At 44.8% G+C, this 22,756-nt stretch overlaps 1 protein-coding gene across 3 annotated transcripts in view; it reads right to left on the bottom strand.

The window, feature by feature from the left end:
- The window catches only part of RUSC2 (RUN and SH3 domain containing 2), a 69,300-nt gene that overhangs the window by 5,583 nt on the left and 40,961 nt on the right, over positions 1-22,756 (bottom strand). For all 3 annotated transcript variants that reach the window (XM_040421191.1, XM_040421189.1, XM_040421190.1), the window contains 7 exons: positions 21,802-21,930; positions 12,749-12,825; positions 10,792-10,966; positions 9,503-9,608; positions 9,378-9,424; positions 4,722-5,580; positions 2,336-2,491 (listed from right to left, as the gene is read on the bottom strand). In XM_040421191.1, the coding sequence (XP_040277125.1) occupies positions 2,336-2,491; positions 4,722-5,580; positions 9,378-9,424; positions 9,503-9,608; positions 10,792-10,966; positions 12,749-12,825; positions 21,802-21,930 (1,549 nt within the window). The remainder of the gene's footprint in view (positions 1-2,335; positions 2,492-4,721; positions 5,581-9,377; positions 9,425-9,502; positions 9,609-10,791; positions 10,967-12,748; positions 12,826-21,801; positions 21,931-22,756) is intronic.

Below are 22,756 nucleotides of genomic sequence, written 5' to 3' on the forward strand. Positions count from 1 at the left end.
TCATAGAGTCTGTTTCTGACCGTTTGAGCAGACACATGCACATTTGTGGCCTGCTGGAGGTCATTTTGCAGGGCTCTGGCAGTGCTCCTCCTGTTCCTCCTTGCACAAAGGCGGAGGTAGCGGTCCTGCTGCTGGGTTGTTGCCCTCCTCCACGTCTCCTGATGTACTGGCCTGTCTCCTGGTAGCGCCTCCATGCTCTGGACACTACGCTGACAGACACAGCAAACCTTCTTGCCACAGCTCGCATTGATGTGCCATCCTGGATAAGCTGCACTACCTGAGCCACTTGTGTGGGTTGTAGACTCCGTCTCATGCTACCACTAGAGTGAAAGCACCGGCAGCATTCAAAAGTGACCAAAACATCAGCAAGGAAGCATAGGAACTGAGAAGTGGTCTGTGGTCACCACCTGCAGAACCACTCCTTTATTGGGGGTGTCTTGCTAATTGCCTATAATTTCCACCTGTTGTCTATCCCATTTGCACAACAGCATGTGAAATTGATTGTCACTCAGTGTTGCTTCCTAATTGGACAGTTTGATTTCACAGAAGTGTGATTGACTTGGAGTTACATTGTGTTGTTTAAGAGTTCCCTTTATTTTTTTGAGCAGTGTATTACATTATCTGTACTTTGAGAGTGATCACTGTGTTTTCTGTGGTGTTACATAGGACTGCAGGTAATATCTACTACATTATCTGTACTCTGAGAGTTATCACTCTGTTATCTGTGGTACTACATAGGATTATAGGTAACATCTACTACATTATCTGTACTCAGAGAGTTATTACTGTGTTTTCTGTGGTGTTACATAGGACTGCAGGTAACCTCTACTACATGATCTGTACTCAGAGAGTTATCACTGTTTTCTCTGATGTTACATAGGACTGCAGGTAACACTACTACATTATCTGTACTCAGAGAGTTATCACTGTGATATGTGTGGTGTTAAATAGGACTGCAGGTGACATCTACTACATTATCTGTACTCAGAGTTATCACTGTGTTATCTGTGGTGTTACATAGGACTGCAGGTGACATTGACTACATTATCTGTACTCAGAGTTATTACTGTGTTATCTGTGGTGTTACATAGGACTGCAGGTGACATCTACTACATGGTTTCAGAGCTAACATTTATCCCCTAAGTGTTAAATAACATTCCCCTCTGCTACCTCTCTGTGTCCTATTACGCAGCCAATATTCTATAGTGGCTGAATGTGCTCCTGGTTCAGTAACAGAATGCATACTCACATGCAGATATTATGATTCATTACATGTACATTACTTGTAGCTTTGGGTTTACAGATACATTTTAAAAATAAAAGTTCCAAGTGATGGAAGACAAGAAATGACCAACCAAGTTCTCCTCTGTGATGGACGGCTACAGGGATTGATCATGACGGACATGTGAACAATGGTGCATCTGTCTGCTGGGATTTCTGCATGGCGGACATGATCTGCACACAAGTGCTCTGCTGTAAAATGACTGCAAACTGAGGCAGACGAGGCTTCGAATGAGTCATCGCATGAAGATCACCATGAAGCCTGCGGTACAAATGCTACTGTATCTTCCTGTTATTCAGTCCAAATACAATACCAACCGAAATATTACTATAATCATGTAAATGAAGCTTCATATGGCCTGTGGATATAAAGCAGTATGCTTCCATTCACTGGTAGCAAGCAGAGATTTTGAAATGGTTGAGGAAAAAAAGTTTCAAGTATGATAGGTAGGTGGAGTCTGTGAGACCAGATACCACCTTTCTGTAGAGCATCTGAACCCTACAGACACCACTTGGAAAATCCAGTTTTCGTGGGCTTTATAATTGAGGAAAGCGGCAGAAATCCATATTCCTAATCATCCTCTATAACATGTCAGAAGTTTTGGGTGGAATTTCCCTTTAAATATTTCAAACCGAATGGGGGAGGAGTCAGGAGCAAGGGCATGGTCTGGCTGTGGCCAGGGTGCCAGATGGGGGACACCAACAGGCTGCGCTTCCTGAGGCCCCATGCACGGCTGTAGCCGTCTTTGCAGTCCGCAAATTGTGGATCCGCAAAACATGGATACCGGCCGTGTGCGTTCGGCATTTTGCAGAATGATACATGCTGTCCTCTCTTAGAACTGCCCATTCTTGTCCGCAAAACAGACCAGAAAAGGACATGTTCTATCTTTTTGCGGAGCGCCAGAACGGACATACAAATCCGCATCTTTTGCGTCCCACAGTCATGTGGATGAAGCCTTACCCAGGGTAATAAGACACAGGGCTAGTGCAGCAAACAAAATCTTTGGTCATTGCAAATGAAATAATGTAGAAGACAATCTGTTGGGGAACTTACTGAGGGTTCTGAGACGAGGGGGACACAGATGCGGCTCCTCTTTCGGCAGCCATGCTTTCCTTCTCAGAGGACGCCTCTCCCCATATTCCTGCGCTCACTGTCTGAGCCACCATCTGGAACACGGACTTATCGAGGCTGAGCCAGCCCGAGGGCAGCCTGCGGCCGAGACAGAAGAGGAGACATCAAACATTTATAGTAATACAAGGGCAATGATGTGAAGGTGTACAAGACGTGCTCTACCTCTAGATTATATGTTAAATATCCATAGGTTCTAACAAATGTGAATATTTTTGCGAATAATATCCAGGAAAGTGGCGTGAAGTATCGTTGTCCTTTATGTCACCAGAACATGCCGTAAAATTAAAGGGGGATGACACGTGCATACCTCTCCCCATCTTTGTATTGCAAATTTTCATGGGGAACCCCAACTATCAGATTTTAATGCAATATTCTGTGAATATCCTATAAATTGTTTTTGGTCAGAATACATCTGTAAGTATTGATATGTATATAGAGTGAACCTAAAGGGGTTATCCAAGACTATAAAATGTCCCCCCATATGCCCGGCCTCTCTCACTGAATATACTTACCTGGCTCCCCGCGCCGCTCCTGGTCCCCGCACCGCCGCTGCTGCTTCTCCCCGTGCACGGATGAAAACATCCGGTGTCGGAGGGGAGCAGCCAATGGCAGGCGATGACAGGGACGAGCCTCCCTAGCATCGCGGGTGACGCTAGGGAGGCTTGTCCCCATCACTGCCTGCCATTGGCTGCTTCCCCCGGACACTGCATGTTTTCATCCGCGCACGAGGAGAAGCAGCAGCGGCGGTGCGGGGACCAGGAGCGGAGCGGGGAGCGGGGAGCCAGGTAAGTAGATGCAGTGTGAGGGGCCTGGCATATGGGGGGACATTTTATAGTCTTGGATAAGCCCTTTAATCTTATGTGATAATATCATCTTCCTGTCAAAACTGTGGGCCGTTTAGACCATGGGTGCTGGTGACATCCATCTTAAGAAAAATCTGGCATTGTGTTGTATTATTTAATTATACTGCAGAGCCACACTCACTATTCTGCTGGTGGAATCACTGTGTACATACATTTCTTATCCTGTACTGATCGTGAGTTACATCCGGTATTATACTCCAGAGCTGCACTCACTATTCTGCTGGTGGAGTCACTGTGTATATACATTACTTATCCTGTACTGATCGTGAGTTACATCCAGTATTATACTCCAGAGCTGCACTCACTATTCTGCTGGTGGAGTCACTGTGTACATACATTACTTATCCTGTACTGATCGTGAGTTACATCCGGTATTATACTCCAGAGCTGCACTCACTATTCTGCTGGTGGAGTCACTGTGTACATACATTACTTATCCTATACTGATCGTGAGTTACATCCGGTATTATACTCCAGAGCTGCACTCACTATTCTGCTGGTGGAGTCTCTGTGTACATACATTACTTATCCTGTACTGATTGTGAGTTACATCCGGTATTATACTCCAGAGCTGCACTCACTATTCTGCTGGTGGAGTCACTGTGTACATACATTACATATCCTGTACTGATCCTGATTTATATCCTGTATTATACTCCAGAGCTGCACTCACTATTCTGCTGGTGGAGTCACTGTGTATATACATTACTTATCCTGTACTGATCGTGAGTTACATCCGGTATTATACTCCAGAGCTGCACTCACTATTCTGCTGGTGGAGTCTCTGTGTACACACATTACTTATCCTGTACTGATCGTGAGTTACATCCGGTATTATACTCCAGAGCTGCACTCACTATTCTGCTGGTGGAGTCACTGTGTATATACATTACTTATCCTGTACTGATCGTGAGTTACATCCTGTATTATACTCCAGAGCTGCACTCACTATTCTGCTGGTGGAGTCACTGTGTACATACATTACATTACTTATCCTGTACTGATCCTGAGTTACATCCTGTATTATACTCCAGAGCTGCACTCACTAATCTGCTGGTGGAGTCACTGTGTACATACATTACATTACTTATCCTGTACTGATCCTGAGTTACATCCTGTATTATACTCCAGAGCTGCACTCACTAATCTGCTGGTGGAGTCACTGTGTACATACATTACATTACTTATCCTGTACTGATCCTGAGTTACATCCTGTATTATAATCTATAATGTTCTTCTGGTTTTTTTTTAAAACCAATGGAGCTATAGGATAGGATGGAGTATGATATAATGGAATATTATGCAGCCTGCTTACTATCTTCTGTAGCCTGAGAATATTCTGGTGCCATAAAAATGGTACAATGAGAACCTTTGAAAATGATGGTGCCCCTCCTCTGCCCCCCCCCCCCCCCCCCCAATTAAACATCTGGGTGAATGAGTCTTACCTGTTGGTTTGCTTTACTTCAGTCATAGTCCTCCTTGACCCAAATAAGTGTCCCCATTTCCTGGCTGGACTGCCCTGTACATTCTCTTTAGCCACACCCTGTTCTTGACCACTGGGCTGAGTGGTCTTTTCGGAGTTCCCGCTCTCTTTTTTCTGCCCATGTTTCAGTTCATTGAGCACAGACTCGGGAGGGCTGCCCATCCACGACTTGCGATTATCCTTCTGTGTGTCATCTCCCATGTCTTTCTTACAAGGTTTGTCTTCCACTGTCCCTTCTACACAGGGACAAGCCTCTGCTCCATCTATAACACCCTCTCTGGGTGGTGGAATTTTTTTGGGTGTCCCACCATTTCCAGGTCTTCTCCTATCTTGGCGTGTAAACCTGGCCGTATCGGTTGAGTTCTCAATATACACCTGGGAGCTCTGCATTAGCTGGTACCACCACCCGGCCTGCTTGTCCCGCTTCACCTCCATTGCAGTCTCTTTCTTCTGCTCTTCATCAAGTTCCACGGCGGCGGCACCTTCCCCTGTCGGCCTTTCATCACTGTTGGACTCCTCGGAAGATGTCTTCACAAGACTTTTCTTTTCTTGGCCGGCCTGCTCTTCGTCATCGCGGCTTCTCATGAGCTGTATGGTGGAGTGAACGGACTGCAAAAGGTCTTGCTTCACACGGAGCATCTCCTTTTTCTGCTGCTGTTCTCTGCTCATCTGGACCAAGTGGTGCTCAAACAGAAGGTCCAAGTCAAAAGGTAAAAGTGACAGAGGTTGGAGAAGGAGAAGAAGTTCTTCAAACAGCGGTTGACAAACGCCATGGGACACAGACAAGAAGCCAACAGGGTCAAAGTGAGCCCAGATGATATCTAGAGGAAGGACGAAACAGGCATTATTCCAGAGGATGTTCTATGCAGCTGGTCAACTCTTACAGGGGTCCCTGTCAGTGAATGGAAACATTCCTCTTTCCATTCAGAGGCTTATATTCAGTCTTGACCTAATGCTGCAGGATCTGCAGTTTATTACAATGTAACGGTATAGTTAAGAGCAATCAGCCAGAAGTCTACTACAGGATATGTTTTTTATAGAGATTGCTGAGACTGATACATTGTAACAAATCAATTAAATGGCCGTCTCGTAATTACATCTTCATTTTCTTACATCAGGCAAACAACATTGTTTCAACTCAAATTATTTAAAACATGCTTGTCTACATATTGCTGTTACATAGCGCCCCCTGCTGTTCTATTGATTTCTTCTTAGAATGTCCACCTAATGTGTCCACTGCTGGTGAGAAGCAGGTGAGTGTACCGATTCTGATTGGCCAGTCTGTACCATAGCAAAAATCAGTCCGCTGCCCATGTACAAAACAATCCGGGCAATGGCTATTGAGCTACTGAGCATGTGTGACCAAAAGAACTGGACATGTTAGGTGGTTATTCTGAGAGGTAATTGAAAGAAGAACAGGGGGCGCCATAACATGTATGAACTGCACAGAACATTTTTTTAATTAAAAGGGGTTTCTGGGAGTACAATATTGATGGCCTATCAATGTCAGATCAGTGGGGGTCTGACTCACAAAACCCCCATGATCAGCAGTTTGAAGAGGCGTGGTGCTCTATTGAGGGCTGCAGCCTCTTCCTAAGGCCTCTTTCACACGACCGTATGGCTTTTTCAGTGTTTTGCGGGCCGTTTTTTCCGGATCTGTTTCTCCGTTTTTTGACGGGCGCGTCATCTGACATACACCCCCGATGTCACTATGTCTGCTATTGTCCTTTCATTTATGCCTGTCCATATACGGTTCTTTTTAAGGATGCACCTATATTTACCGTGATGTCACCAATTTGGGCTCTTCCGGTTCAGCTGACATTAGTGTTAGGCGTGTAGGTGACATATTTCCAGCCGCGATTTTCGATTCCCCCTGTATACATGGGCACTTGTCGTGCTAGTATGGAGGTGTGTGCTGTAATGAGGGCACTGGGCGGATCGGGGGTGTATGTCAGATGACGCGCCTTTCTTTGATTCGGCCGAGCGCTAACACACGCCCCCTTTGTAGGCGGGGCTGACTGGATATCTTACCAGCGTTCAAGCGGCCGCGTACGGCCATCACAGCGCCGAATGCCTCTACACACAACAGTGGGAGGCGGTTCTGCTTTACAGGCAAATATTGTTTAAACAGAGACCTTCGCTTCGCTCCTGATGAATTGTGGCTCATATGGCCATAGCGAAACGCGTTGAGCCGGTGATCCTGTGTTTGTTACACGGCTCTTTAGGCAGGGTGTTATTTTGACTCAAGCAGCGCTACAGCTGACTTGTATATATAGGGTTTGTGATCTTTACTATACCTTAGGCTGATTTGGGCTGATGGAGATAGCTGAGTGAGCGTCCACATTACTGTGGCATCTGGTGGATGCTTTACCCTTAAGGGGTTTTATTCACTCGTCAGCTATCCCACATCGCCCAGCCAGGTAGATCCACACCTGATACACCTGTGCCTGGTTCAATCCATTGAGCCGTGCCTTGTTCCCTTACCAGCTCATATTAGCACCGATGTGCTAGCTGGATAGGGTTCTAGTCCGGACTCTATTACAGTGGTGTGGATTTAATCTCTCTCCTACACCACTTTATTGGAGTCTGGAAGCCTGATAGTCACAGACGTGATATTCAGTTTCCCTTATTTATATTTAATAAACTATTTATTATTTTCTCCTCATATGTCTATTCAGGCAGGTAATTTTATGTATTAGTGGACGTAAAACTTATTTTCCAACGTTACTGTGAATTTATATACAGTAATTACATAGAAAAAATTGGGCTGGGCATAAAACTTTCAATAGATGGTTCCGCAAAAACGGAACGGATATGGAAGACATACGGATTCATTTCCACATGTGTCCTGTTTTTTTGTGGACCCATTGACTTGAATGGAGCCACGGAACGTGATTTGCGGGCAATAATAGGACATGTTCTATCTTACGGAATGAAAATACGGAAACGGAATGCATACGGAACACATTCTGTTTTTTTTTCGAACCATTGAAATGAATGGTTCGGTATATGGACCGTAAACGGAACAGAAAAAACGACCCGTAAACAGAAAAAAAAAACCGGTTGTGTGAAAGAGGCCGAAGCCAGTGACGATACGTTCATCAGTCACATGTGCAGCTCAGTCTCATTCAATACCAAGCACAGCCTCTATGCAATGAATGGCGCTGTACTTGGTAAGGAGTGAGGAGGCTGCAGCACTAGTCCGAGCGCTGTGGCGCTTTCAAACAGCTGATCAGCGAGGGTGTCAGGAGTCAGAATCCCACCGATCAGATACTAATAACCAATCCTGAGGTCCCCATTACATTTTTATGAGTAAATATATGAATTACTAAAATTAATAATAAATCTGAATTTGTGGGACAACCCTTTAGTTGTGTTGGTGGGATTATTTTAGGATTCTCTAAATTTAAGCAGTGAAGCAAGCAGAGATCCTGAAAATGGTAAAGAATTGAAATAGAACGTAAATATCAGAAGGTTGCAGAATAGTATATTATATATATTCACAATTTATAGTACAGTATACAGTATGGGGAAACAGCCTGGCTTCTGTAATGTACTGGTCATGGGATTTTCCTTAGGCCTTATTCACATGTCCGTGTCAGTGATGGCATCAGTGATAAGATGGTCAGTGGTTCATCCATGAAGATGTCTGTGAAGGATCCATGTTTGGTCCATGTGTTCCCTTTTTGCCCAACGTGTGTCATCCGTATTACAATTCATTTCAAGAGCATTTCCTAGCAATGATCTGTGAAACATGGATGAGAAATAGATGCCATCCGTGTTGTGTCTAAGTTTTTTCACGGACCCATTTACTATAATCGATGTGAGTGAGCCATGAACATGGACAAACATAGGGCATAATTCCGTGAAGTAACCACGGCCCCATGGACTGGAAATTCACGGATGTGTGAATACACACATTAAAATCAATAGGTATGTGTGCTGTCCATGGAGAACACAGACAGTACACGTTGGCGATTCACTAATGTGTGAATTAGGCCTCATGCACACGACCGTTCCATTTTTTTGCGGTCCGCAAACCGCGGATCCGCAAAAAAAGAAAGGCGCCCGTGTTGCCTTCCGCAATTTGTGGAACGGAACGGGCGCCGGCAATAGAAATGCCTATTCTTGTCCGCAAAGCGCGGACAAGAATAGGACATGTTATATTTTTTTAGCGGGGCTGCGGAACGGAGTCACGGATGCGGACAGCACACGGAGTGCTGTCCACATCTTTTGCGACCCCATTAAAATGAATGGGTCTGCATCCGAGCCGCCAAAATGGCGGCTCTGATGTGGACCCAAACAAAGGTCGTGTGCATGAGGCCTAAGGCCTTACAATATATGTGGTTTTTCACTGTGGAAAATCTGTGGCAAATCCACAGCAAAATCTGCGGTAAAAATTCCTAAGCAGAAAACCCCAGCTGCAAAATTTAGGACAGAGATCAGCAACCTTCGGCACTCTAGCTGTGGTGAAACTACGACCCCCAGCATGTATACTTGCTTAGCTGTATTCAGAACTCCCATAAAAGTGAATGGAGCATGCTGGGAGTTGTAGTTTCACCACATCTAGAGTCCCAAAGGTTGCTGACCCCTGATATAGGAGATCTACCACACTTACCTTCATGGTTATAAAGATGGTTGAACCAGAATTCAAGTGAACGGATACTGAAAGAAATGGAAATGAAAATCAGTTATGACCTGAAGGAGTGCAGCGGAGTGTCTACAGCCGGACGATGGACTCACTTGAGAAGACCGAAGATGAAGGCGTTGAAGCGCAGGTTGTGATTGCACAGCTCGGAGAACTGGTTCACCTTCTGGCACAGCGTGTGCAACAGTTTGGTGGAAGGACCTGATGGAAGGATATCATTTGCAGATCAGTGACCATCGGGTACCATATAGTTACATGAGTATACATTAAGTGTGCGTTTAATAAAAAAAATGTGGTGGTGACCGTTTAGAGTTTCTACACCTAAATATATTTAGAATTATCTGATTAATACCCCAGGCTGAGACGGAGCCATCATGTGGTGCCAGCTGGTAAATTTTCTCCTTCTCTGGGTACAATCTACCATTATTTTGAGCAGATGAGTCCTGTCTGACAATCTGGTTGCTAGGGATATGCAGCCCAACAACCACAGTGGATTTATCAGGAATCTCTCCCCTAGCAACCACTCCAACACAGATTACTCTGGTATTTGGGGAGCTGTCACTTAAATGGGTCCTCAGGATAGATCATCAATATCAGATTGGTGGGGGTATGACAGTCTGCACCCCCCGCAGATCAGCTGGAGGCAGAAGGCTCCGTACACTTTGTAGTGGTCGTCCCAGGGTACGGCAGCTCACCTCCCATTCAAGTAAATGCCAGTATTGGCATTCACTGTGTACAGAGTCTTTTGCATCCACTCTGTACACTGTTCGTTTTTGGCACCACATCGGCCCGAAACAGCTGATCGGGGGAGGAGGGCTTATATTGAAGACCTAGCTGTGGCCCGGAGAACCCTCTTTAAGAGCAGATAAGGGACGAGGAAGCTTGATGACATTACCAAACCAAACCTTTATTACTGAAGTGTTAACAGTTTAAAAAAAAAAGGAAAATAAATGTAAATTGAGACTCCCTTTAAATATTGGATTTGCATTGGATTTTCTACTGAATGCACAAGTACGTCAGTTCTAGAAGCTTCATGGCAAGATTTCTAGTTTGACCTTCTGGATTTAAGAACTCAGAGGTATGCCTCATTGGCTAGTGGGGAGCATAACACGTCATGCTTAGAAAGGAGACCCCTTGTTCCAGTGTTTACTGCATTCCATTCCCACATCTCCACTAGCTATCCTCCAGACCATTGAACACTGGCGTCCGTTTCATGCTACAAGCATTATCCCTTGGATTCATTTATATAACCCAAGCTCATCCAGAAAAACATCTATTCTACATGTTGTGAGCATCTTGTGGTTAGGTCGCACAGCTTGTGTAGGCACCAGTCATAAGCGCCCAGTAACCCTATAACTATGTGCTGGGTCCATGGTGACCATACCTAGTTGTGTTGATGCCTCCACCACTGTCCATGGCATGTTTCTTCTTTGTCCAATAATAACATCCAAGACACACGGCTTCAAGCCATCACTCAGTATCTCCCTGATGGCCGGACATAGGTATTTCAAGATCAGATGTCCAATATTGGGGCTCACTGAGCTGTTCCCCAGTTTAGCCTGTAGACAATGCAGAGAAAAAATATGAGTTACCCTCTGCCATCAACAACTGTATTTCACTATTTCTAGGGTTTCCCATAAAATTAATATCTCATCACTGGGACCCCACTAACAGTCCCATAGAGTTTGAATAGAGTAGCAGTGTACATGCTTGACCACTGCTCCATGCAAACTCCTGTGGTCAATCTTATTCTCATTGAGGAGACTTGGACCCTTCCATTCTTGTGATCAATAGAGGGCTGAGAAAGATGGGTGACAACTATATAGGAACTGAAGTGTAGTAGCAGACATATAAGTGGTCACAATACTGTCTTAGGTGCAGCTAAGAAATCAATCAAGATAATTAGCGACAGAGATTATTTATTGCTATATATAAATATATATATATATATATATATATATATATATACAGTGTTGAAGTGCACGGTAGAGGTGTGGAGGGGGTGTATATCTCACCCGGTTTTCCAGTTTAGTTGGGTGAGAGGCTTGGTGTGGTCACAGCCAGGAGGGGTGTTAGACTGTGATCCCTAAGGTGGCATGTTGGTCACAGCCAGGAGGCTGCTCGATCGTATGGCTGAGTGAAGCTGGATCTCTCCCTTGGTGTGAACAGTGACTTAGAGGTGAGTTAGGGAGACCTCTGTATAGTGAGCGCCTGGCCGGACAAGGATTTATTGTTTTGTGTTGATGTAACACGTTGTGACTTCATCGTGCCAAGTGATGCCAAACTTGGAAGTTTGATGTGCTGTGTGACAAATAAAGCACTGTTTGATGAGAAGTCTGTCATCGCCACCCTAGGCAGAGAGAGCGATACCTTACAATATATATATATATATATATATATATATATATATATATACACACCAAGGTCTCCTATGCATATTATAAATTGCACAAACTGCATGGCAGCAGAGTTAGGCTTTCACACTAGCGGTAGCCTTTTCCTGCCGAATCCGTGCTACCGCAAGTCCACCGTGCCGCCGGAAGTCCGCTCCTGCCCTATTCACTATAATGGGGGCGGGCCGGAGGATCGGCCACAGCCCGGCAAACAAGCCGAAAGGCGGCCGGACAAAAAACGCAGCATGTTGTATTTTTTTTCTCCGGCCGGAAAAGGTGAAAGTAGCCTTATATCAATTTGTATTTCAAGGGGGAAGGTGGTAATGGTTTTCATTGCGGAGACACAGCTGTATTTAGAGACTTGCCTTTCAGGAATGCTTCATGGGAAAAAAGTATGCAAATGAACTGATACTAGCCAAACCAGAGACGCTTATCTAGAACCCCAAAACAGTGCTGTCTATAGGTGTCTCTGGTATGAGCTAATTTGCAAATTCTTTTCCCAAGAAGCACTGAATGAAAATGTCTCCAGAAACCACCGTGTCTCTTCAATGAGAACCAGCACCTGAGCTGAATCTCCAGCATCTCATTCAGATAACCGTTCTGCTGCTCTGTACAAATGAAGGGCAAGAAGCCTAATACAGAGCTATCCTAGCCCGGGGAACGTGGTCTGTGTCTTACCCTGTCTCATGTAAGAAAAACGTTGTTGGCAGCGTATCCATGACAAAACTTCTTGGCCTTCAGCTCTCTTCTAAAATATTCATATAAAAGCTGAATCGTAACTACTTTCTATAAGTTTCGGCTTCTCAATGGTGACATTGAATTATCAGAGCACAGGAAGTGTTGTCATAGGGACAGGGGTAAACAAATAACAGTTTTCTCCAGTGGTTTTCATTATGGAATATGCATATTCAATATTTTTGCAATTTAGTTTTTGATATCGTGCCTGACCTTCACTCCTGGGTCCCGGCTTGTTCCAAAATGAGCTACGACCAGGTCTACTGCCGTATTCACAGCCTTCACCAGCCCTGGGGAGAGAGTGCAAAATTGTGAGGGATTATTTTCATTGAAAAGTAGCAAGAAATATTATCGACTAATTAAGTCACGAGGCACCTATATGCCCATTCTAGAGATAGGTGAGGGTGCCAGAGGTGAGACCTGCACCTATCTGACATTGCTGGCATGTCCTAGTGATATGCTGCCAATGTGTGAGATGGGCCAACCCCTTTAATCACTTCAGCCCCCAGTGCTTAAACACCCTGAAAGACCAGGCCACTTTTTACACTTCTGACCTACACTACTTTAACCGTTTATTGCTCGGTCATGCAACTTACCACCCAAATGAATTTTACCTCCTTTTCTTCTCACTAATAGAGCTTTCATTTGGTGGTATTTCATTGCTGCTGACATTTTTACTTTTTTTGTTATTAATCGAAATTTAACGATTTTTTTGCAAAAAAATGACATTTTTCACTTTCAGTTGTAAAATTTAGCAAAAAAAAACGACATCCATATATAAATTTTGCTCTAAATTTATTGTTCTACATGTCTTTGATAAAAAAAAATATGTTTGGGTAAAAAAAAAAATGGTTTGGGTAAAAGTTATAGCGTTTACAAACTATGGTACAAAAATGTGAATTTCCGCTTTTTGAAGCAGCTCTGACTTTCTGAGCACCTGTCATGTTTCCTGAGGTTCTACAATGGCCAGACAGTACAAAAACCCCACAAATGACCCCATTTCGGAAAGTAGACACCCTAAGGTATTCGCTGATGGGCATAGTGAGTTCATAGAACTTTTTATTTTTTGTCACAAGTTAGCGGAAAATGATGATTTTTTTTTTTTTTTTTTACAAAGTCTCATATTCCACTAACTTGTGACAAAAAATAAAAACTTCCATGAACTCACTATGCCCATCAGCGAATACCTTGGGGTGTCTTATTTCCAAAATGGGGTCACTTGTGGGGTAGTTATACTGCCCTGGCATTCTAGGGGCCCAAATGTGTGGTAAGGAGTTTGAAATCAAATTCTGTAAAAAATGGCCGGTGAAATCCGAAAGGTGCACTTTGGAATATGGGCCCCTTTGCCCACCTAGGCTGCAAAAAAGTGTCACACATGTGGTATCTCCGTATTCAGGAGAAGTTGGGGAATGTGTTTTGGGGTGTCATTTTACATATACCCATGCTGGATGAGAGAAATATCTTGGCAAAAGACAACTTTGTATAAAAAAAATGGGAAAAGTTGTCTTTTGCCAAGATATTTCTCTCACCCAGCATGGGTATATGTAAAATGACACCCCAAAACACATTCCCCAACTTCTCCTGAATACGGAGATACCAGATGTGTGACACTTTTTTGCAGCCTAGGTGGGCAAAGGGGCCCATATTCCAAAGAGCACCTTTCGGATTTCACAGGTCATTTTTTACAGAATTTGATTTCAAACTCCTTACCACACATTTGGGCCCCTAGAATGCCAGGGCAGTATAACTACCCCACAAGTGACCCCATTTTGGAAAGAAGACACCCCAAGGTATTCGCTGATGGGCATAGTGAGTTCATGGAAGTTTTTATTTTTTGTCACAAGTTAGTGGAATATGAGACTTTGTAAAAAAAAAAATAAAAAAAAATCAGCATTTTCCACTAACTTGTGACAAAAAAAAAAAAATTCTAGGAACTCGCCATGCCCCTCACGGAATACCTTGGGGTGTCTTCTTTCCAAAATGGGGTCACTTGTGGAGTAGTTATACTGCCCTGGCATTTTCCAGGGGCCCTAATGTGTGGTAAGTAGGTAAATGACCTGTGAAATCCTAAAGGTGCTCTTTGGAATGTGGGCCCCTTTGCCCACCTAGGCTGCAAAAAAGTGTCACACATGTGGTATCGCCGTATTCAGGAGAAGTTGGGCAACGTGTTTTGGGGTGTCTTTTTACATATACTCATGCTGGGTGAGAGAAATATCTGGGCAAATGACAACTTTTCCCATTTTTTTATACAAAGTTGGCATTTGACCAAGATATTTATCTCACCCAGCATGGGTATATGTAAAATGACACCCCAAAACACATTGCCCAACTTCTCCTGAGTACGGCGATACCAGATGTGTGACACTTTTTTGCAGCCTAGATGCGCAAAGGGGCCCACATTCCTTTTATGAGGGCATTTTTAGACATTTGGATCCCAGACTTCTTCTCACGCTTTAGGGCCCCTAAAATGCCAGGGCAGTATATAAATACCCCACATGTGACCCCATTTTGGAAAGAAGACACCCCAAGGTATTCAATGAGGGGCATGGCGAGTTCATAGAAATTTTTTTTTTTGGCACAAGTTAGCGGAAATTGATTTTATTTTTTTTTTTCTCACAAAGTCTCCCTTTCCGCTAACTTGGGACAAAAATTTCAATCTTTCATGGACTCAATATGCCCCTCACGGAATACCTGGGGGTGTCTTCTTTCCGAAATGGGGTCACATGTGGGGTATTTATACTGCCCTGGCATTCTAGGGGCCCTAAAGCGTGAGAAGAAGTCTGGAATATAAATGTCTAAAAAATCTTACGCATTTGGATTCCGTGAGGGGTATGGTGAGTTCATGTGAGATTTAATTTTTTGACACAAGTTAGTGGAATATGAGACTTTGTAAGAAAAAAAAAAAATTTCTGCTAACTTGGGCCAAAAAAAATGTCTGAATGGAGCCTTACAGAGGGGTGATCAATGACAGGGGGGTGATCAATGACAGGGGGGTGATCAGTGACAGGGGGGTGATCAATGACAGGGGGGTGATCAGGGAGTCTATATGGGGTGATCACCACAGTCATTGATCACGCCCCTGTAAGGCTCCATTCAGACGTCCGTATGCGTTTTGCGGATCCGATCCATCTATCAGTGGATCCGTAAAAATCATGCGGACATCTGAATGGAGCTTTACAGGGGGGTGATCAATGACAGGGGGGTAATCAATGACAGGGGGGTGATCACCACAGTCATTGATCACACCCCTGTAAGGCTCCATTCAGACGTCCGTATGCGTTTTGCGGATCCGATCCATCTATCAGTGGATCCGTAAAAATCATGCGGACATCTGAATGGAGCTTTACAGGGGGGTGATCAATGACAGGGGGGTGATCAATGACAGGGGGGTGATCAGGGAGTCTATATGGGGTGATCACCACAGTCATTGATCACGCCCCTGTAAGGCTCCATTCAGACGTCTGTATGCGTTTTGCGGATCCGATCCATCTATCAGTGGATCCGTAAAAATCATGCGGACATCTGAATGGAGCTTTACAGGGGGGTGATCAATGACAGGGGGGTAATCAATGACAGGGGGGTGATCACCACAGTCATTGATCACGCCCCTGTAAGGCTCCATTCAGACGTCCGTATGCGTTTTGCGGATCCGATCCATCTATCAGTGGATCCGTAAAAATCATGCGGACATCTGAATGGAGCTTTACAGGGGGGTGATCAATGACAGGGGGGTGATCAATGACAGGGGGGTGATCAGGGAGTCTATATGGGGTGATCACCACAGTCATTGATCACGCCCCTGTAAGGCTCCATTCAGACGTCCGTATGCGTTTTGTGGATCCGATCCATCTATCAGTGGATCCGTAAAAATCATGCGGACATCTGAATGGAGCTTTACAGGGGGGTGATCAATGACAGGGGGGTAATCAATGACAGGGGGGTGATCAGGGAGTCTATATGGTGTGATCAGGGGTGATCAAGGGTGAATAAGGGGTTAATAAGTGACAGGGGGGGGGGGTGTAGTGTAGTGGTGCTTGGTGCAACATATTACTGAGCTGCCTGTGTCCTCTGGTGGTCGATCCAAACAAAAGGGACCACCAGAGGACCAGGTAGCAGGTATATTAGACGCTGTTATCAAAACAGCGTCTAATATACCTGTTAGGGGTTAAAAAAATCACATCTCCAGCCTGCCAGCGAACGATCGCCGCTGGCAGGCTGGAGATCCACTCGCTTACCTTCCGATCCTGTGAACGCGCGCGCCTGTGTGCGCGCGTTCACAGGAAATCTCGGCCATCGCGAGATGATGTATATATGCGTGACTCTGCGCAGGGCTGCCACCTCCGGAACGCGAATCTGCGTTAGGCGGTCCGGAGGTGGTTAAGTACAGATGGAGCAGTTTGTAATTTGACTATGTCATGTTACAAAAGCAGTTGGAAGCCATTGAAAAAAAAATCTTGCAACTGTTTATTTAACTCATTAAGTGTCAAGAAAAGGAATTTTACATCTGTATGTGAGCTAATAAGAAACCCACAGAATCTTGAATGCAGCTTTGGATGTGACTTGACTCTAAATCCTGAGCTGTCACCTCTCCTGACATGTCTATTTTAGCGACTACTTGCATCCTCCATGTAATAACAATTCTATGACTGTATCTATTCTTATGGCTCTATGTTGTGCCATTCCTTTATTATTCCTTCTAGAAGTTATGAAAAACCTTTAAATAGCTGGTATTCTCAGATATCAAATTCAGGTACCCTATAATTGCGTCACATAAACCAAGAAAACAGTGGGTTACCTTTAAAATATAACGCCCATATGTGAATAGTGCAAATTAAATGAGCGGGATATAATTTACCCCGATTTGGGTAGGTTCGTGGTTGTCTAGGGAGGGGAAAGGATAGTGGGGGAGGGGCTGCTGGGTCTCTGCCCCTACTACGCACCCTAATTGTAGAGTCCCTATCCTAACCACCGCACACCTCCTATACCGTCCCTATGTCCAGCTTCGCCCTGAAGGGGGAGGAAAGAGGGGGGCAGGAGACCCTAAATCACAAGACCACCTACACCAGATGTTGTGTACCCAGGTCCCTGGGACACAACCAATCTATACAGCGCTTGGATTAATAAACCCTGCGTCCTGCATATCCAGGCACTCAGGCGTCACAATTCATGTAGACACCCAATTTCAATAGTGTGAGATCGATGCTGGAATATATGCTTAAAAGACACCATATGACAGCCCGACGCGTTTCTCTGGTCTTACCAGTTCATCAGGGGCCTTGACACATTGATGTCAGCAACAGAAATGGACTGTCCCTCCAAAGGAGGGGGTCAAAACAAGCATCACAACAAGATACACAGTAATCAGTAGCGAGAACTGTCTCAATATAAATGTCACTTCACAACCTCCCAATGTATTGGCAGTATACCAATATGCCAAAACTACATAGGGCGGTTTGAACAAAAGGATTACTTATCTTTGGAAGAGACCGTCCAGAGACCGCCCATCCTTCAGATCACATGATCCATCACGTGACCGCAACATCATGGTCACGTGGGGTAACATGTGATCGCAGGTCCTGCGACCACACTGCATCGGAATGAGGTACGTGGGGAGGCAGCCAGGTAGGGGGCGGGCAAGAAATGTTCGAGAATTTGCATTCTTGGAATGTCGATATCCCATAGTAGCAACTTTTTACTCACTACTAAAAATTCACAAGGGAACGTCCCCCCTCAAAGGACGGCCGATTGTTTCAGGAATCAACAGCCTCAACCAAAATGTGGGTGTCTATGTGGACCAGGTATTGGCACCCTTCGTTAAGGCATTACCATCCTATACGAGGGATACCAGTGATCTATTGGCAAGATTGGAGGGAGTAATGTTGGAAGATGATTGTCTCCTAGCATCCATAGACGTGGAAGCTTTATACTCCTCCATTCCGCACGAGTTGGGCCTTAGGGCAGTGGAAGACTTCCTGACCACTAGGGGCTGCCAGTTTGCCAATCATAATGCGTTCATTTTGAAGTTGTTGCATTTCACCTTGACATGTAACTATTTTGTTTTTGACGGATCCTACTACCACCAGCTCAGGGGCACCGCAATGAGGAGTCCCTGTGCCCCATCGTATGCTAATTTGTTCCTGGGCTGGTGGTGTTCACCGACCCCCCTAGCCCGCTCACCGTATCTGTGGTGATGTGGGCCAGATATATTGATGACATTTTCATTATCTGGCGGGGGTCGGTGAACACCTTCTCACATTTAGTGAATACCCTTAATGCAAACAACTTGGGTCTGCGGTTCACATATGAGACATCTGTACAGTCCCTGCCGTTCCTGGACATTCACATTGATAGAGGACCTGAGGGGGAAATTTGCACGGAAACGTTTAGAAAACCGACGGCCACTAACTCCCTCCTTGATTGGGGGAGTTATCATCCAGAGCCACTCAAACGAGGGATCCCCACAGGACAATACCTCCGCGTGAGGAGGAATTGTTCTACTATTCGGCAGTTTAAGGAACAGGCAGGGGATCTCCGTCAGAGGTTTCTTGCAAAAGGTTTCCCGGATCATGTGCTGAGAAAGGCGTACCAAAGAGAACTCACTTCTGATCGCACAGGTCTATTGCATCCGAATGGACCTTGTAGCGAAAAAAATGTGATACGCCTGATTGGTACATATGATATGGGGGCGGAGGAGATCAAAAAAATTCTGACGAGACATTGGGGAACCCTTTTGCTGGACTCCGATATAGCCAAAGTGGTGACCCCCAATCCTCAAGTAACTTACCGCAGAGGACACAACATACGGGATCATGTGGTACATAGCCACTACTCTGGGACAACTACAGCACCAACTACTTGGTTGAGACCACCTCGGGGCTCGTACCATTGTAGTGGATGCATCGCATGCCCGTATATCAGGCAGGGCCACACCTTTAAGAGTCATGTGACTAACAAAACGTATGACATTAAACAATTTGTGAATTGCCGTACAAGAGTGGTAATATATCGGGTACAATGTGGCTGCGGCCTTGAATATGTGGGCAAGACAAGACGGGAGCTGCGCAGGAGGATAGCGGAACATCTGGGGGATCTACGTCAAGGAAGAGATACCCCCCTGGCGCGCCATGTGACATCGGCCCATGGGGGGGACTACTCACGGGTCCGGTTTATGGGCATTGAAGCTGTCCTACCCCCTTCCAGGGGGGGAGATTGGGACCAAAAAATCCTTCAAAGAGAAACTTGGTGATTTTTTAATTAAAAAGTGTCCAACCAAGAGGTCTAAATGAACAGCTTTTATTTGGCTGTTTCATTTGAAATAACCCCGAGCCTCCTGCGCAGCTCTCAATATAGGTCTAGTTCACTCTGCCTATCCTGCTGTGGAGACATACTTTCCTTCTTGGAATTTCTCATGACTAGTGAATGCATCAGTAAGATCCCTATGTGATGGGTAGGGGACGATGTGAATGATTTCAGTTCATAGCCTTTGAATCCTCCACTGGCATTTAAATACTCTGGGCAACGTTTCTGGCACTACTAGGTGAGGAACAGCTGCCCCTATATATAGATTTGATTTCCTAGTTTAATATAAGGTGTGGGGATACATTGCCCTTTAAGTTAACCCCCGCACATTAGTTGCCGCTCTACTCCCACGGGGGTTAATATCTAATACCTCCGTAGGGTACTCTTGTACATGGGAGAGGTGGGCGGGGTTCGAACATTTCTTGCCCGTCCCCTACATGGCTGCCTCCCCACGTACCTCATTCCGATGCAGTGTGGTCGCAGGACCTACGATCACATGTTACCGCACGTGACCATGACGTTGCGGTCACGTGATGGATCATGTGATCGGAAGGATAGGCGGTCTCTGGACAGCGCGGGCGGCTTTAAATAGTGCGCCCGTGCCGGCTGTTGGAGCGGTACTGCCATACGCGGGATCCAGCTGCCAGGCCAGCAGGAAACACGATGCGAGGCCGGCAATCTTGGGAACATGTCCCCTGACTGTCTCTCCCAAAGATAAGTAATCCTTTTGTTCAAACCGCCCTATGTAGTTTTGGCATATTGGTATACTGCCAATACATTGGGAGGTTGCGAAGTGACATTTATATTGAGACAGTTCTCGCTACTGATTACTGTGTATCTTTTTTGTGATGCTTGTTTTGACCCCCTCCTTTGGAGGGACAGTCCATTTCTGTTGCTGACATCAATGTGTCAAGGCCCCTGATGAACTGGTAAGACCAGAGAAACGCGTCGGGCTGTCATATGGTGTCTTTTAAGCATATATTCCGGCATCGATCTCACACTATTGAAATTGGGTGTCTACATGAATTGTGACGCCTGAGTGCCTGGATATGCAGGACGCAGGGTTTATTAATCCAAGCGCTGTATAGATTGGTTGTGTCCCAGGGACCTGGGTACACAACATCTGGTGTAGGTGGTCTTGTGATTTAGGGTCTCCTGCCCCCCTCTTTCCTCCCCCTTCAGGACGAAGCTGGGCAGTCATTGCACTGTTTAGGGAAGGACATAGGGACGGTATAGGAGGTGTACGGTGGTTAGGATAGGGACTCTACAATTAGGGTGCGTAGTAGGGGCAGAGACCCAGCAGCCCCCTCCCCCACTATCCTTTCCCCTCCCTAGACAACCACAAACCTACCCAAATCGGGGTAAATTATATCCCGCTCATTTAATTTTCACTATTAACATATGGGCGTTTTATATATATATATATATATATATATATATATATCATTAAAAGTTATATTTTAAAGGTAACCCACTGTTTTCTTGGTTTATGTGACTTCTAGAAGTTATAAATGAATTGCTAGCAGTTTACAGTGGAGGTCCAGATGGGTGTTACTAGTTGGGGCTGTGTCCCTACACAGTCTGACACTGGCAATTCTGATTGGATAGCATCACACTATGCAGGAACACCCCCCTCCCCAACTGGTAACATCCAGCCGGACCTTCATTGCAAACTGCTAGCAATTCATTCATAACTTGTCGTAGGAGAATTAGAGGAATTCCTCATGTTTCAATGCAGATTCAAAGCAAATTTATGTGCTGTATGATTAACATGTTGGAGTGGATGTTCCATAGGGGGAGGGGGGGGGGGTGCTCATGAGGCTGCTATGGGATACCTGGAGAGACAGGGCCCATTCCAGGTTGGTCTGATTCCCAATTTTAGTGGGGTGGGAGAAGTTATAAGAAAGGCGCCCAATTTGTGCATTTTCTACAGTGCTCCTGACCTCTGTGTGCACCAACGACCTTACCCCTCTTCTGCAAGAGATCAATAGACACAGATTCAACGCTGCTGTCTGGGGACAGGCAGAACTCCGCCGGGGGGCGCTCCGTCACTGAGAAGTAGTCTGGGAAAAAGTCACTTGAGATCGAAGGTTTTCCTGCGAGGAGAAAAAACATAGAACAGTTAGGAGAGAGCAGGAGAAAAATAAGATGTCTGCGAGGAGAATTATATGAAAGTCAAGAAATTCATTCCAAAAGACAAATAAGAATGTGTGATAAAAGGAAAAGTGAGAATCAGAGTAATTGAGACCTACTGAATCTACCACATGCTCTCCTCAAATACTGTTCACTGCTAGAAGTAACTTTATACATCCATCCTGGATATAGTTTATTCATTCATTCATTTGTTCATTCATTCCTTAGCAGTTCACTATCTTATTTTTCATACAATACATAATTCGTTTATCCCACACACATCTTTCTTCAAATCATTGTTTCCTAAATTAGTATTTCACCATATTATTCAAATTAAGTCTTCATATAGTTTGCTCATTCATTCAGACATTCATTCTCTCCCTTCATATCATTCCCCCTTAGATCCATTTATGTGAAACATTAATTCAATGAAATAACTTTTGTTTGCTTTTTTCATTCATTCATTCAGACACCTGTATTAGTCATTTACTTCTTGGGTTCTCTCCCTTCATATCATTCCCCCTTAGATCCATATGAAATAACTTTCGCTTGCTTTATTCATTCATTCATTCATTCACTGCATATAGCTATTTCCAAATCCCTATATGGAATGTATCCTTTCCTAGTTCCAGCTCTCTGTATTATTCACAAATTCGTAAATCCCTCTATAAGTATCATAATTCATTCCTTTTTTCCTTATTTCGCTCTCTTCTTCTCTCTTTTTTCCTTCCTGCATTATATTATTCACTTGTTATTTAAATATTTTTCATTGTTATTGTGTTCATTCAT

Source organism: Bufo bufo, chromosome 2 (genome assembly GCF_905171765.1).
Source record: "Bufo bufo chromosome 2, aBufBuf1.1, whole genome shotgun sequence".
Classification (NCBI taxonomy): Eukaryota; Metazoa; Chordata; class Amphibia; order Anura; family Bufonidae; genus Bufo; species Bufo bufo.